Source organism: Rhinoraja longicauda, chromosome 28, assembly GCF_053455715.1.
Source record: "Rhinoraja longicauda isolate Sanriku21f chromosome 28, sRhiLon1.1, whole genome shotgun sequence".
NCBI classification, from domain to species: domain Eukaryota; kingdom Metazoa; phylum Chordata; class Chondrichthyes; order Rajiformes; family Arhynchobatidae; genus Rhinoraja; species Rhinoraja longicauda.
Window position 1 is genome coordinate 20,122,110 of NC_135980.1, and position 15,905 is coordinate 20,138,014.

General features: G+C 41.9%; 1 protein-coding gene across 5 annotated transcripts in view; it reads left to right on the forward strand.

Moving 5' to 3' along the window:
• The window catches only part of nfic (nuclear factor I/C), a 456,415-nt gene extending 441,238 nt beyond the window's left edge, over nt 1-15,177 (forward strand). For all 5 annotated transcript variants that reach the window (XM_078423615.1, XM_078423617.1, XM_078423619.1 and 2 more), the window contains one exon: nt 5,824-15,177. In XM_078423615.1, the coding sequence (XP_078279741.1) occupies nt 5,824-5,841 (18 nt within the window). In that variant the 3' untranslated portion in view covers nt 5,842-15,177. The remainder of the gene's footprint in view (nt 1-5,823) is intronic.
• Nucleotides 15,178-15,905: the final 728 nt, after the last annotated feature.

The following is a 15,905-nucleotide window of genomic DNA, read 5'->3' on the forward strand; positions in this document are numbered from 1 at the left end:
GAAAAATATTTTCACATCACTAAACCAGACTCTGATATGACATCATCTAAACCAAGCCTTTATGACCCGTCAATCAGAAACTCAGAGATGGCCGCCACCTACAAAGATCTGGCATCCATTTCCTTGGAGAAACATTTTTGGTCAACGTTGGTGGAACCATTCTATCATTGCCGAGAACACCCACGACCGGTAGTAAACTCGGACCCAGGTATCAATGCCGCTTGTTCATCGAGGCTGTCTCACAACGAACTGCCTGGACCGCGAACGGGGAGGGAATTATTCTCCGCGTTTTGGAGAAAAAACATCCATCACCCGGGAGAATGTTTTAGAGAAACATTCATTACACTGGAGAGCGTCAAAGAAAAACAGGCAGCACGTTTGAGTGAGGTAGATGAGAAAACATTCATCGTACAGGAGCGCTTTGTATGAAAGTGGCACGGGACTTGGGCAGACTTTCAATGGTCGGAAGCCTCGACTCAGAGCTAAGATCAGTGGTGTGTATGTTGGCAGCACTCTGAAACAGAGGAACATTCCCAATGATTGATGTGTTTGATCCCTGAGAGTAAGAATTAAGCATCCGTGGCACATGCCAGTGAAATACTTTGGAAGTAAGATCACAGTTTTACTGGAGGAAAGCACAGCTGCCAATTTGTAGGTGGCGAGATTCGTTAACCAACTAGATGAACACAAAGTGCTGGAGTAACTCAGCATGACAGGCAGCATCTCTGGAGGACATGGATAGGTGAAGTTTCTGGCCAGGACCCTTACCGAAACGTCGCCTATCCATGCTGCCCAACCCGCTGTGTTAATCCAGAGTTGGAAGATAGGACGGGTTTAGAGGGATATGGGGCAAACGCAGGCAGGTGGGACTAGTGTAGATGGGACATGTTGGTCAATGTGAGCAAGTTGGGTTGAAGGACCTGTTTCCATGCTGTATGACTATGTATTTGGAAGAACCATTTGGAAAAGTTCTGAAGTTCTCAATGGAACATTTTACATAGATGATAAGTGGAGACATAAGATATCAAAAGGTGGTTCGTTTGATAGTACAAGCAGTCACTCAAGACTGTCCCAGACAGACAGTAGATTTTGGACAAAGTGCTGAAGGAACTCACTGGGTCAGGAAGTTTCTGGGGAGAGAACAAACAGACAACATTTCGGGTCAGGACCCTTCTTCAGTTCTCCACAGCATCCATCTCTGCACAATTCATTTCTATCTCATTCCCAAAACCCACTGGCAGAAATGCCCTGGCAGACTCATTGTTCCTGCCTACTCCTGTCCCATTAAACACCTCTCCTAATAACCCGACTCGGTCTTGAGAGACAGAGACTCTGAGAGAAAAAATGTCCCGACCCGAAATGTCGCCTGTCCATTCCGTCCACAGATGCTGCCTGACCCACTGAATTCCGCCAGCATTTTGCGTTTTGCTCAAGATTCCAGCATCGGGAATATGGGTTTAGAATGATATGGGCCAAAAGCAGACAGGCGGGACTCCAGTAGATGGGGTATGTTGGCCAGCAGTGGCCAGGTTAGGCTGAAGGGCCTGTTTCCATGCTGTATGACAATATGACCTCTTATTTCATAGAATGTTTTTTTTACCCGGACATAAATGCAGTAATGCACAATTGGAATATTATTATTATAATGGCAGGCAACCAAAGAGCTAAACTTAAGAAGCACAGATTCAAACTGAATAGTCACCAATGAAGTATAGGTTAGGAATAAATATTCTTGTGAATTAATATTTTTCACCAGCAAAGCTCCATTACATAAAACAAACAAGTGGGGCAAGATTTAATAGGAATCTGAGAGCCAACATTTTCACGCAGAGGATGGTGGTAGATGGAACAAGCTACCAGATGAGGTAGTTGAGGCAGGTACTATAATAGCATTTATAAGACACTTAGACAGATACATGGATTTGGAAAGGTTTAAATGGGCCAAACGCGGGCAAATGGGACTAGCTTAGTCGACGTAGACAAGTTGGGCCAAAGGGCTATTCCGTGCTGTATGACGCTATGAGTCTATGACTCTAAAACACAAAGTGATGGAGGAACTCAGCGGGTCAGGCAGCATCTGTGGAGGGAATGGACAGGCGACGTTTCAAGTCAGGACCCTTCTTCAATTTGACCCAAAACATCACCTATCTATTTCCACCACAGTTGCTGCCTTACACACTGAGTTCATCCAGCACTTTGTGTTTTGCTCAAGATTCCAACATCTGCAATTCCTTGGGTCTCAAGTATATGAAACAAACTTGCCTCTCCCTTGAGATGTTAATTTTTGCTTTATGATCAGGATCTCGGATACAACTCCTCAAGTAGAGCACCAGAGAGGTTCAGTCATGTCAGAGGTCGATACCATCTTCCGTAGTCTACCACTAAGCCAGTCAGGGGCAACGCTGGTTTGGTCCTGACTCTGGGTGCTGCCTGTACGGAATGTGTCTAAAGTAAAGGAAGCCAAGCCAATAGTCCCCGTCAGCAGGCAAATATGCTATATTTTCCTGGTGGAGTCAGGCACGCACATCTCTCAACATGTGAGAAGGATTTTATAACCTGCAAGTGTTTCGAAGCCAACAGAAATAATTTTATCAACACATATTACATCCTTTCAAGTTAGCTGCTCTCCGTAATGTGGTTTAGATCTGTTTAAATAAGCAAGGCGCTGTTTCTATTCCTGTTAGAATAAGATATTACATCGGCACCACTTTTTCTTCAAGAAAGTATTTTCTCAACTCTTGCCAACTTCTGAACTGCCAGAGATTGAGAGGAGACCCGATAGAAGTATACACAATTGTGAGAGGCATAGATAGGGTGCAGAGTCAGAATGTTATCCCAGAGTGAAAATGTCAAAGTCTAGAGGGCATAGCTTCGAGGTGAGAGGGGCAAAGTTTAAAGGAGATGTGCGGGGCAAGTTTACACAGGTGGTGGCAAGTACTTGGAATGCGCTATTGGGGCTGGTGGTGGAGGCAGGTACGATAGTGGCCTTTATGGGACTTTTGGACTGGCACATGGGTAGACAGGGAATGGAGGAATATGGATCCCATGCAGGCAAAGGGGATTCGTTTATCTTGACATCATGTTTGGCACAGCCGAAGGACCTGTTCCTGTGCTGTACTATTTTATGTTCTGTGTTCCATCGTTCTACCGATTCTACTAATCCACATTTTGTGCCTTGTTCAAGGCCACTTTGTTTTCAAAGGTATATCTCTTGTTACCTGAATTTAGTCGAAGAATTTAATGAGATTATTTGACTTTGAGGGAAGTTGTTAGGCTTTTTCACTGTGATATTACCTGGAAGTTCTGTGCGAACCAGTAGAAATGTACAAGGGAGAGATGCCGCACACAGTGGGCTGCTTTGCATCGATTGGAACCGCCCGCATTCCTCCTTTAATGCTGAAACATCACTCAGAATTCCTTGCACGTTGTCCTCTTTGCTTGCCCCGCTGCTTACTAAAACCTGATGAGCAAATGCTCTTTGCATTAACCCTATCTTGCTGAAGGGATAATGTACACATGAGATACTGGCGGAGAGGAGTGGCAGACTGTTCATGACTCCCTCCTGGGATATACGCCAAGGACGTTTCTGCTAATCAGTGATAAGTTCAAACAACCTTGAAGCTGCTGTGGTGAATTTCTGCAGCTCCAACGATGACTGCTGTCAACTCAAGAATAACGGTCCCTTTTTTTTATAATGCTCAGCAACTTTCTGTGACATCCTCTCCTCAAAGGTAAATATTACCCACTCAGAATAGTCTAGTTTGTTGGACGTTAAATGTAAAAGAGCTTCTTAAAGCAATAATGTAAACAGCCACTTTTATTCCTTTATAAAATATAAGAGTGGGCATGGTAACGCAGCGGTAGAGTTGCTGCCTTACAGCACCAGAGACCCAGGTTTGATCCTAACTACGGGTGCTGTCTGTACGTTCTCCCCGGGTACCTGCATAGGTTTTCTCCGGGTGCTCCAGTTTTCCTCCTACACTCCAAAGACGTACAGGTTTGTAGATTAATTGGCTTGGTAACGTTGTAAATTGACCCTAGTGTGTGCAGGATAGTGCTAGTGTACGGGGATCGCTGCTCAGCTCGAAATCAGTGGGCCGAAGGGCCTGTTTCCACACTGAATCTCGAAACTAAACTAATCTAAATAAATGGCATTTAGGCAGCACACTCTGTTAGAACAAAGTGTTTGCTTTTTAAATTTCTCTGATTGGTGCAGAGTCCGAAATGTCATTTTAATGTCTTATATTAACACCTTCAGCTATGTTACTAGGTAGAGTCACACAACACGGAAACAGGTCCTTCAGCCCAACTCGTCCAAACCAACCAAGATGCCGCCTTTAAGCTCATCCAATTTGCACAGGTTTGGCGTTTAGATCCCTCCAAACCTTTCCTATCCAAACACTCAGCAGCTCCAGTGGAAGGAGAAACAGAATTTCAGATCAAAGACTTTGAATTATTCGTCAAATTATTCTACCCTTGTTAGCTCTTCTCAAGATTTGCTGCTATTAATTGGTTCTGTGCAGAATTTTAGTATTCTGCTGATTGGATCCACTTGAAAAGACTTGGATAACAAAGGTGAAGGGGGATATGGGAGAAACGCAGCCAAATAGAACTTGCATAGATGGGGCATGTTGGTCGGCCTGGACAAGTTGGGCAGAGAGCCTGTTTGGATGCTGTATGACTCTATGACACTCCTGATAGCATTGGCCTGCTGGCTGCGGTAAACTCCCAGGAGCAGACAATGTTTGCTGTGCAGCTGCCTGCTTACAGAAACGAGTCAAAGCCGCTCAATTGGCAAACAGATGCCAGTGCCATCTGTCAAGTGCAATACAAAGTGCGTTGAGTTTACTGCGAACAGCAGCTAAACACTGGTGCAGAGAACAGTGGAGCGCAGAGCGTCAATCTATCGCTCCATAACATCATTAAAAATGGATAATCCAATACAGCTATTGAGAGACTAAGTGGCTGAGAAACACAACTGTGTGTGCATCACATTGTTTGCTTCATAGAATAATCAGCTCCTGGCAAAGAAACACTCAGAACAGTACCGTAAATGGGCATGTCCAGGGTGGGTGCCTGGAACACGCTGCCAGGGGTGGTGGTGGTGGAGCAGATGTGATAGTGGCGGTTAAGAGCCTTTGGACAGACACATGACTGGAGCGATATAGCCCTTGTGCAGACAGATACAACAGTGGTGCACAACAGGGTGGCACAGGGGTAGAGCTGCGGCCTCACAGCGCCAGAGACCCGGATTCGATCCTGGCTACTTGTGCTGTCTGTAAAGAGTTTGTATGCTCTCCCTGTGTCCGCATGGGTCTCCTCCAGGTGCTCCGGTTTCCTCCGACACTCCGATGACGCACAGGTTTGTTGGTTAATCAGCTTTGGTTAAAATTTACATTGTCTCTAGTGTGTGGGATAGTCCTAGTGTACGGGGTGATCGCTAGTCGGCGTGGACTCGGTGGGCTGAAGGGCTTGTTTCCACGCTGTATCTCTGAAATCTAAAGTGGTGTTTGAGAAGCCTTTAGACATGGATATGCAGCTAATGGTGGGATATGGATCAGGTGCAGGCACAGGAGGTTAGTTTCACTTGGCATCATGTTTGACACAGACATTGAGCGCCTGCCTGTTCCTGTGCTGATCTATGCTCTATGTATCCTGTGCCAGACTGCTGAGAAATCAGCCAGGGAATCGTTTACTATTGAAGTGATGTTTGCAATGTTTTTCCTTGCTGATAAATAATAGTGTCTGCACTTTGATTTGTTCTACTGCATGAAAGCGTTTTTGTCCTTGTCACTAAAGTTTGTGTTTTCTTTGTCTCCACAGTCCTGGTATCTGGGGTAGTTGAAGTCCTCCTTCCAAGTATTACAGAAGTTGTGTGATCATGTTTCAAGAAGCATGGTTGAGCGCCGATTTTGGTTTCAAGTTAAAAACGGAGAGAAACAAGGGAGAAGGTCATTTATCCGCTCGCCTTGAAAAGAAAATGTAAAGTCAGAAACACTATCTATCATCCTACCAACATGGTCCGAAGATGGGTGCAATTCACTTCTTCCATTGGCTGATGCTTAGCCTGAGGTTCCCTGTCTGTTTTATGCAAATAAGCCTTTATATTTCTTTCAAAAAAATAATAATTACAGAACAAAGTTTACTAAATCTGCTTTTGACAGGGTGGGAAAATTAATCTTCATCAGCTAAACATAGGTCCGAATTGCATTATGGTTATCCTGTTGATTTTTCCTTTTTAAAGAACAACTTTTGCAGGCACAATCCTTCTGCAAACATGCGTTAAGCATCTAAAAGCCTCGTGAACTAGACTTCAAGTGCCGAAATGCACAGAGCGTTGTGTGCCTGTGCGTGGAAGTACTGGTGGTCTGGTGTAAAAGAAATTATCACAGTTTAAGGACAATTCTTCCACTTTTTCAAAGCGAAAACAATCTTGATTTTAATTGTGAATTTTTGTTTTTAAACTAACTTGACGGTAAACTTTTATTCATCATATTAAAAAAAAATGTGCACTAATGAAGCCTACACATTGGACACCATCACTTCAGTACGGCTAATTCATTAGCTTAATAGCAAGTTACATTCTATGCTTCTGTTCAAAAAAATCTGGCCACACTAAACCTGAGAATTATTTTTCTGATACACAAACAAATGTGTTTAATACTTTGGTGTAAAATCATTCCTTTAAGTAGTTCAGTTGCCGACATGTGTAAAAAAAACGCCTTCAAGCCCAAATTGCAGATGTGCCCACCTAGTCTCAACATACTAAATAGGAACATCACGGAACAATTTCACTTTGACTGCAGTTTATAAGCTAAGGAAGAAATTAAATATATGCAGTGTTAAGAATCTCAACGCCGTGAATGATTTAACCAACCTGAAACTTTAAACACATTTTTACGATTATTTAACTGTCGTAAACCAAAACGCAAAATCAGTCAGATAAATGCTTACAGTTTTCAATTCCAATTTTCCCACCCTAAGTATCATTTACTTTTTTTTTTGCATGCAGCTAATAGTACAGATATAGACACTCACCTGCCAGAGCAGTAGATTTACTGGTTTTAGTTATTAATTGCTTATCTTCAATAGTGCATGACATAGTCCATAACTAGGTTTTGGTGATAGTTCTGGGAGACTTAGGTGGTTGCATAGAGGGTTGTAGGGAAGTCCTCAGAAGCTGTGTCAGTCCAAAGCCTCACAGTCCCAAGCATAGGTTACCTCACCTTCCCAGTTAGAGATACCCTTTATTTCAATGGCTTCATACAATGGCTGCAAACTCGAGAGTATCATTAGTGGGTTATCTTTGGCCGAGTAAAATGTTTCGAGAATCAATATATTTGGGGATTTTCTTTTTAGTTTTAATTCTAAAGTTATTCCTAAATACTTTAAAGCTATTATGCAGGAAAACTGGACCAGATCTCAACAATGTCTAAGGTAGCTTCAAAATCATGCCTTGGATATTTAATGTTCAATCGATAATCATGTTTAAATTGGGGTGGGGGGTGGGGGGGGGGGGAATGAAGAAGAGATTGCTGCATTTTTAAAGAACAGGTTAATTTCCTGTTTAAACAGAGAAAGAATAATCTTTTGTAAAGATTTAAGAGGCAAGTGCAATTGAAAGTAAATAAATTTCTAACTTAGCGATTCTTATTATCTTGTCCTTGTAGCTCAGGACTGTAAAACGGGCAAACTGTTGTCGCCAGGCGACTGTGGCACAAAAGTGCACCGAAAGGCCATTCCCCCCACCCCCCTCCCCCACATCCGATCCTAGCTCCCAGTCCCCACGCAGACTACAACTCCAAAGCACCTCCAGAAAACAGCTCAAACCCCCACCCAAAGTCCCGACATCCAAACGAACAACAAGCCCTGACACCCACCCGAACAACAATTCAAATCCCCACCCAAACTCCCAATGCCAAACTCCCAACACCCACTCAAACTCCCAACACCCAAACCAAACTCTCAACCCCCACCCAAACTCCCTATACCAAACCAAACTCCCAACCCCCCACCCAAACTCTCAGCCCTCACCCAAACTCCCTATACCAAACCAAACTCCCAACCCCCCACCCAAACTCCCACCCCCCACCCATACTCCCAACCCCCCCACCCAAACTCCCTACACCAACCCAAACCTCCAACCCCCATCAAAATTCCTAACCCCCAACGAAATCTCCCAAGACCCCACCCAAATAACATCTCCTGACCCCCACTCAACCCCCACCTAAACAGCTACCAACACCTATCCAAACTAGATCTCCCGACCCCCATCCACGCGCCAACGCCCTCCCTCTCCCTCCCCCACCCGTCAGAGGTGAACACAAATGCCTTAGTATGTTACGTGTTATTTTACTTTTTTTTAATCAGGGGGGTAAACAGCTACTCTCATGAGAAAGGAAAGACAACACTTGTGCACACGACATCATCCATTTAAACTGACACATATCAAAAGCAATATTTGGCATAACTTTTCATTTTTTTGTTCACAAACTGAAAGCTTTTGACAAAAGCAGCCTGCACCTGAAAACATTTCTCTCCACGTGCGCTTATTTTACCAGCTTGCCTGGTCTTGCCTGAGCTCAAAATACTGGCATCCAAAGACCTCACGAGTGTACGCAGAAATAGTGAGGCAAACTCTATAGACGTATTTATATTAACATGTTCTTTTTCATCAAAGGTGCTGAGTGATGGATGCATGGTGCTTTGGTAGTAAACTTTGTGAACCAGCTAAATGAAAATCAGTCAGCTACACACTGACTTCTGATATGCATGGCAACTATGTGCTGGCTTCACTCTTTTCTCCTGACAAGATCCTTTCCTGATTTGCACGGAAATTTTATACCACATTATGTGCCTTGTCTTTGAGAAAAAAAACGTTTTTTTAAAAAACACACAAAAAAAATAAATTTCCTTGGTATCACTGCACAAATCTTTGGCATGCATGTTTGGCTGCTGTCATTAAGAAAAATACCATTGGTAAAATTGTAAAGGTTTATGATTTTTTGCTTCATAGGACATTGTAACAGCACTAATTATCAGTATTCCAGTGATTCTATGGATTTTCATAAAAGAATATATTCATCTTGCAGTTGTGTAGGAACATTGCTTTCAGAAGTTATTCGTCACTAATATTTTAATGAAAAGTGTTTCATTTTTGTTGCTCCCTCTTTGTGTCTTCCAGCACCTATAGTTTCAAATCTTTGGAAAATATGCAATACCAGTCTCGTCTTAGTTGTAGGACATGTAGCTTGTTTTAATCACTTTGAGTTAGCACACACGATAACTACAGCATCATACCTATCTAGTTTTTTTTTAAATATTGATTTTGTTTGAATTGACCAAAGTTGGTGCAGCTCTCTATAAAGAGACGTCCTTTTCCTAAAATGAGCAATGTTTAATCTTTGATTAGGGAGGCTGGACATGAGGAGGGGGAAATGTATATTTTACAGTAAAGCTGTGAAGCACCATGTTGGTAACAAATTAACGAAACAAATATTTTTTCCTTTATTTTCCTGTGTGGTTCAAATGTTCGACTCAAAAAAAATCATAATCAACTCAATTGGAGTCAGCTGTGTCCCACTAAAGTTGATCGGGCAATTGTTCGACTAAGGTTGTCAAGCCCAATATTTTGGTCCCAAAGTATGATCCCACACTTTGATACTGGTTTGATCTGAAATCAATCCTATGCATTGCTATGGAAAGATTAGATTTTAAAAAGTGCATCAATCTCCTATTATTTTCTGTGAGGATAAGATTCCTCAATGCTACATTTTCTCAGAAACAAATTCATGATTTACATCAATTGTTAAGCAGATTGCTTCTGAATCTGGTCTGAGCAGAAATTGGGTCGATGGGCCCACTCTTCCAGCAGACCCAAGTGCTTCACAGCTGCAACTGTAAACTATCCTGAGCTTTGAGGGGAAAGTTCCACATCAGAATCTGGAAAACCACAAATTAAGGTTGTACATAAAACATTAATCAGAAAAAAATACAAAACACAAGCAATAGCGGTGGGGTGTCAATATGCTATGGAAGTGTTCAATGTAAAAACCCATCTGCACGGGGTGAAATGATAAGTGATAACCAAGTCACATATAACTCTGCTTTAAGATCCTACTAATGTCTCCGAGTTTTCTTAATTTGAATTTCATTCGACACTTGTAATGCTAACTGGGATGCTGAACAAAGATGACATGAATCAGGCCAGTGCCAAAACATCTGATCCTTGTTGCATCTGGTCTTTGACATTAGCTGCCTTCCTTGCAGACTGTGTAATTTGTAAGCTGTATAGTTTTATTAAGTATGTTTTACTTAATCTACCCTATTTTATAAGGCAAAGACTTTTGTAATGAGAAAAGTACAAACAAAAAATGTTTCATTACACTGGCTTATTAAGAATGTTCAGCATTATATACCATTTGTAGAGTATTCTTCCTCCAATGGGAACTGGATTTGAGTTAAACTCTCCCGTTACCTTATTGTATTTAAATACAGTAATTGTCCTCATTTTTATGGTTTTGCATATTCCTATACTTTAAAAGTATAGGCTTCTGATGTAAAAGAGCCATTGTAAATGGAAAAAAAATGCTTTATTTTATGAAGAGTAATTATGTCAAACTTGTATGAAACACTTGGAATTTTGAGAAGGAGTGTTGTCATTGTAGTCTTTTTGACTGTTTTAAAAGAAAAAAAAGTCTGTAGACTTTCAAGTGCTAAACTGGTGGGAGTAGGACAGATTATGTGTACTCTTTGTAGGGCAAGGGAGCCCGACAAATTGTTGTATGCAATGTACAGTATTGTTTGTACAAAGAACGATGCAATGCTGGTAGCTAGTTTATTTTTAAGGCAGGACAGAAAACATGTTTACGTGTATTTAAACCTTTGGCAATGGCTGGCAGCAGGTTCCGTCCTACCCTTGTACTGGAGAATTTTCCTTCATCCATCAGTCTCAAGCAAGATAGAACGCTGCCACAGGCAATCGTGTGACTTTCTATTATTACTTAAGGGGTTCCGAGTTGGTTGATGACTTTTTGTTGGGGTTTGTAAGGGTGGACCCTGACATCAGTGGAGTTTGTGCAAGATCAGGTCTCTGTGCTGCCCAGACTAAAGGTGACCTTTGTCCCTGTTATTGTGTTCCTTTCTAATCAATTCCAACCCTTCTATGTTCAGTGATTCTCTCCAGATTTATACGGCCACCATGTTGGCGTTCATTCTTATGCCAACACTCCACTCAGTTTTCCTACAGACTGAGAGCTTGCTTACTGACCCAAGAAATAGTCTGCCCTCTAAAAGATATCGCCTGTTGCACCCCATCGCCAAGTCACAGTTACGATAGAAAATATTGATCGTTTTTTCAGCCCTGTCACTTTATCTCTGCTGGGAAAAGACTTGTGGGATTCTAGGTTAATTGACCTCTGTAAAATTGCTCCCATTGTGTACGGAGTGAATGTGATTGTGGGATAACATAGAACAAGTGTAAATGAGTGATCAATGGTCAGCGTGGACTAAGTGGGCCAAAGTGCATTTTTCTATGCACTCTCTTCAAAAAAAAATTTGAAGATACTTCTTTAATTAAAACGTGCCGATCAAAATTTATTCTTAATCTCAATGAAACGATTCCCCTTTATTCTTAAAGTGCTGGGGTTAACTCAGTGGGTCAGGCAGAATCTCGGGAGAACATGGGCAGGCGATATTTCAGATCGGGACCTTCTTGAGATCAAAGAACATACTGAGTTTGGAGAAAGATCCTGAACCAAAACGTTGCCTATTCATGTCCCTCAGAGATGCAGTCTGACCCGCTGACTTACTCCAGCACTTTGTACCCGTTCATGTTCTCCAGAGATGCAGTCTGACCCGCTGACTTACTCCAGCACTTTGTCTTTTCTGCTCAAGATTCCAACATCTGCAGTTTCTTCTAACCGTTTCATTCTTACCTTTCCAATCATTTTGGAAGGCAATCCTCGTTCTTACCCAATGAACCTGTGCGTGTTGCAAGCATCAGGTAGATTACAGTGAGATAATGTAAAATCTAATCTAAAATACATTCTTTACTTTAAACAAAATTAACAAAACAATGGATCTGGAAAATTGTCCTGGAAATCTTGAAGATGTCTGTGACTTTTAAACTTTGGGAGGGAGTCACAGGTCCATTTTAAGAAAGACCATTGCTGTAATAGAGGAACAAGGAAATGCAGATGCTGGTTTTCCTAAGTCACAAGGTGCTGGAGTAACTCAATGAATCAGGCAGCAAACCTGGAGAACATGGATAGATGATGTTGTAGGTCAGGACCCTTCTACAGACTGATTGTGGTGGGCGTGGGGAAAAAGCTTGAACAGAAGTGGGACGGGACAAAGCCTGGCCTTTCCCCTATTACAATCAGACTGAAGAAGAGTCCCGACCCGAAACGTCACCTATCCATGTTCTACAAGGATGCTGCCTGACCTGCTGAGTTATTCCAGCACTTTGCTCCTTAGCATTTGCTGTAATAATAGTTTGAGTTGTTTCTAACCACTATTAGTTTAATCCTTGCCCATGCAAAGCTCTCAGGAATACAGTGGCTGGCTGCCCTCACCATACCCAATGAGATCACCTCTCAGTCTGCACAGTATCAAGACCTGAGCTGCCAAGAAGGCATGCACTCTACCACCCATCCAGACACTAACAAAACTCGTTTGCCTCCTCAAACCCTGGACAAATTTGCACTGTTCCACATCTATCACCCTTTCCGTTTCTGCAATAACTCAAGGCAGGGCCCAAGGACGGAACACGTTGCCACCGACATTGCCTGCAGTCACAGCATTAGTAAAGAAAATCAACACCATTCTTAGGTCTACACCACAGATATATTTTTTCTAAGGTTTTCTCTAACCCCCTGCAAAATGTGCCAGTTGCTTCAGTTAGCCTGAAAGGAATATGCAAATTCCATCACAACCTCCATCTTTATAATATCTGTTGTGCAGCTCTTCTGCAGCAAGGCGCAATGACTCACATTAAACAGCCAGATTACATTTTGTAGAAGACAGTAGATATACTGGTATTGTTGTATCTCACACATACACACACACACAGTTCATCTGTAACTAGGTCTCTGGAAATCTCTTTGAAAGGCAGGGAATAGCTGAGTTCTCAAGGACAGTTGAGGTGACACCTGTCACCTCCACAGGCATTTTTATTCAGGCTGTGCAAAAACTCTTAACTTGCAAGGAAGTTCATGAAGGTTCCTGTACACATACTGATGTTAGAAAACCAGTTTGGCAAACTCAGTTTTCCATCTTTGACAATCAGGTTTCGAAGGCAGTTATTTCCTCAACCTTCTTTACATGGACAGTGACCATTGATTGGGATCTGTCTGTTGGAGACTATCTTGCTGTTGGGTCTGGCAATAGCTGGGCTCTTCAGATTATCTCTGACAACATCATCTTCCTCTTAAAATTAGCTCGTCTTAGTTGTCTCCTAACCATTTTGTTTTAAGAGTGTTGACTATAAGTCTCCTTGACCCCAAAACTAAATCATTGAAACACTCCCCACTGCTTTTCAAACCCATCCAGAATACCTCACCTTGTTGGCCCAATTACAAAGTCTAAATTTAGTCGCTGTGGCATGCGCTGGTAGAGCCCCTGCCTCACAGCGTCAGAGACCCCGGCTTGATCCTGACCTCGGGTGCTGTCTATGTGGAGTGCTCACATTCTCCCTGTGACCACGCGGGTTTTCTCCAGGGTACTCCGATTTCCACCCACATCCCAAAGACGTGCGGGTTTGTAGGTTAATTGGCCTCTGTAAATCGCCCCTTATGTCCAGGGAGTGCATGTGAAAGTGGGATAACAGAAACTAGTGTGAGCAGGTGATAGATGGTCAGTGTCGACTTGATAGGCCAAAGGACCTGTTTCCATGCAGAATCTCTCTGAAGCAAATTCTGATCATTGTAAAGTCTTGTTTGTAAGAGGCAAACGCTGCAAACAATCAGACTGCTGGAGTCATTTTTGAAAATTGTTTTGCATTTAAACAATTTGCGGTTAACATAACTCATTTGCGAATCTTACTACATGATGATTCAGTCAGCACTCCAGGATGAAATGATTGCATGATCTTTGTTTAACTATTAAAACCAGTAACCAAAAGCAATATAGATTAATTTCGACACACCATATGTTAAAAGCCTTAGCCCACCTGCAGAACCCAAATCAAGCAGGTCCATGTAAAGAAGGTTTCATCTTAGCAAACTTCGCTCCAACTGCACTGAACTTCACTGTATAGAACCACAAGAAAACCTGCAATAGATCCACCAATGCAGCTCACTTTCCTCCTGCATGTGGTTATGTGGAGAGTGATCTGCTGTGTAACATTACAGCAGTAACAACAGTGGAGCTTTGGAAGTTGACGTACTTGTATAGAGAGCAATGGTCGACTATGCAGTTGCATTAGTCTCTGCAATTATTTATAACAATTTTAACAAGCCAGCAGTAAAAAAAAGTACCAAAAACCTTTTTAATAAATGCAGTGCCTGATAATTGACTGCTGGATTCAATTTTGCTTTGCAAAGCCTGAACTTTCACAGTTTACCAGTCTTGCATTTAATTCTTTGTCACACAGTCTCAATTGCAAATGTCCTTTGAACATCACTGTCGTGATTCCAACACAACATATTCTCCTGAGAACATGTTGAGACCATGTTATTTCTGAGGGTTTTTCATTATATTTTAGAATATTACAGTAGTTACTACAGTAGTTAATCAATAATCGCTTGCTTGCTGCAAAGACATACACACACACTACACACCAGATCAAAACCTGTGGCTCTTTAGTTGCCAGATGCAAATTTCTGACACAGTAATTGTTCTTCATCACAGTACATCTACTCCAGCAACTAAAACAAGTTTTTAAAAAAAGTATCCTTTATTTTGATTGTACTTGTCTTTTTAATCCTGAGCTAAGTATGTAAAGGGACAAACTGAAAGGGCAACACCTCAGGTGCTGCTCATGCGCACAGATGTACAGAATATATGTAACTAAATCACCACTCGTTTAAACCTGGTGTGAACTCAGCTTGACTTTTGATTATAACCATCATATTCTGCCATTACTGTTGCAGCTGCTCAAAGTACATACAGTTACTGGAATTGAGTATGTTTCCCTATGCAAAAAAAAGTTTAAAAAAATAAACAAGCTATGCTATAGATCTGGCTATGTCGTCTTCATTCAGTTTGCGATGGGGTTTTTTTCTCTCCCAGAAACATAACGATGTGACTGCTCTGTAATTGTAGGTTTATTATTGTCACGGGTACAGTGAAAAGCTTTGCTTTGCATGCTAGCAAATCAGACCAGGCATACTATACATTCAAGCCAAACTCAAGTGCAAAAGATAGACCAAAGGGAAAGAGTGCAGAATGGAGTGTAGGTTTAAATTTATTATTGTCACGCGTACCGAGGTACAGTGAAAAGCTTTGTTTTGCAGGCTATCCAAACAGATCAGATATACATGACATAAATGCAATCAAGCCAAACCCAGGTACAAAAGGTAGAGCAAAGGGAAAGATATAGAGTACCGAATATAGTTTAGGTTTTGGTTCATTATTGTCACGTGTACCAATGTACAGTGAAAAGCTTTGTTTTGCATGCTACCCACACAGATCAGGTAACAGTATATATGAATGCAATCAAGTCAAACTCAAGTACAATTTGTTTATTATTGCCAATGTATACCAAGCCACAGTGAAAAGCTTTTGCATGCTATCCAATCACAACAGATAATACTATACATCAATGTGAGGGTTTGCAAGAATGGTGCCAGAACTCAAGGGCCGGAGCTGTAGAGACGTTGGACAGGCAGGGACTTTATTCGTTGGCTGAGGGGTGATCTTATAGAGGTGTAAAAAATCAAGATGAGAATATATAATGTGAATGT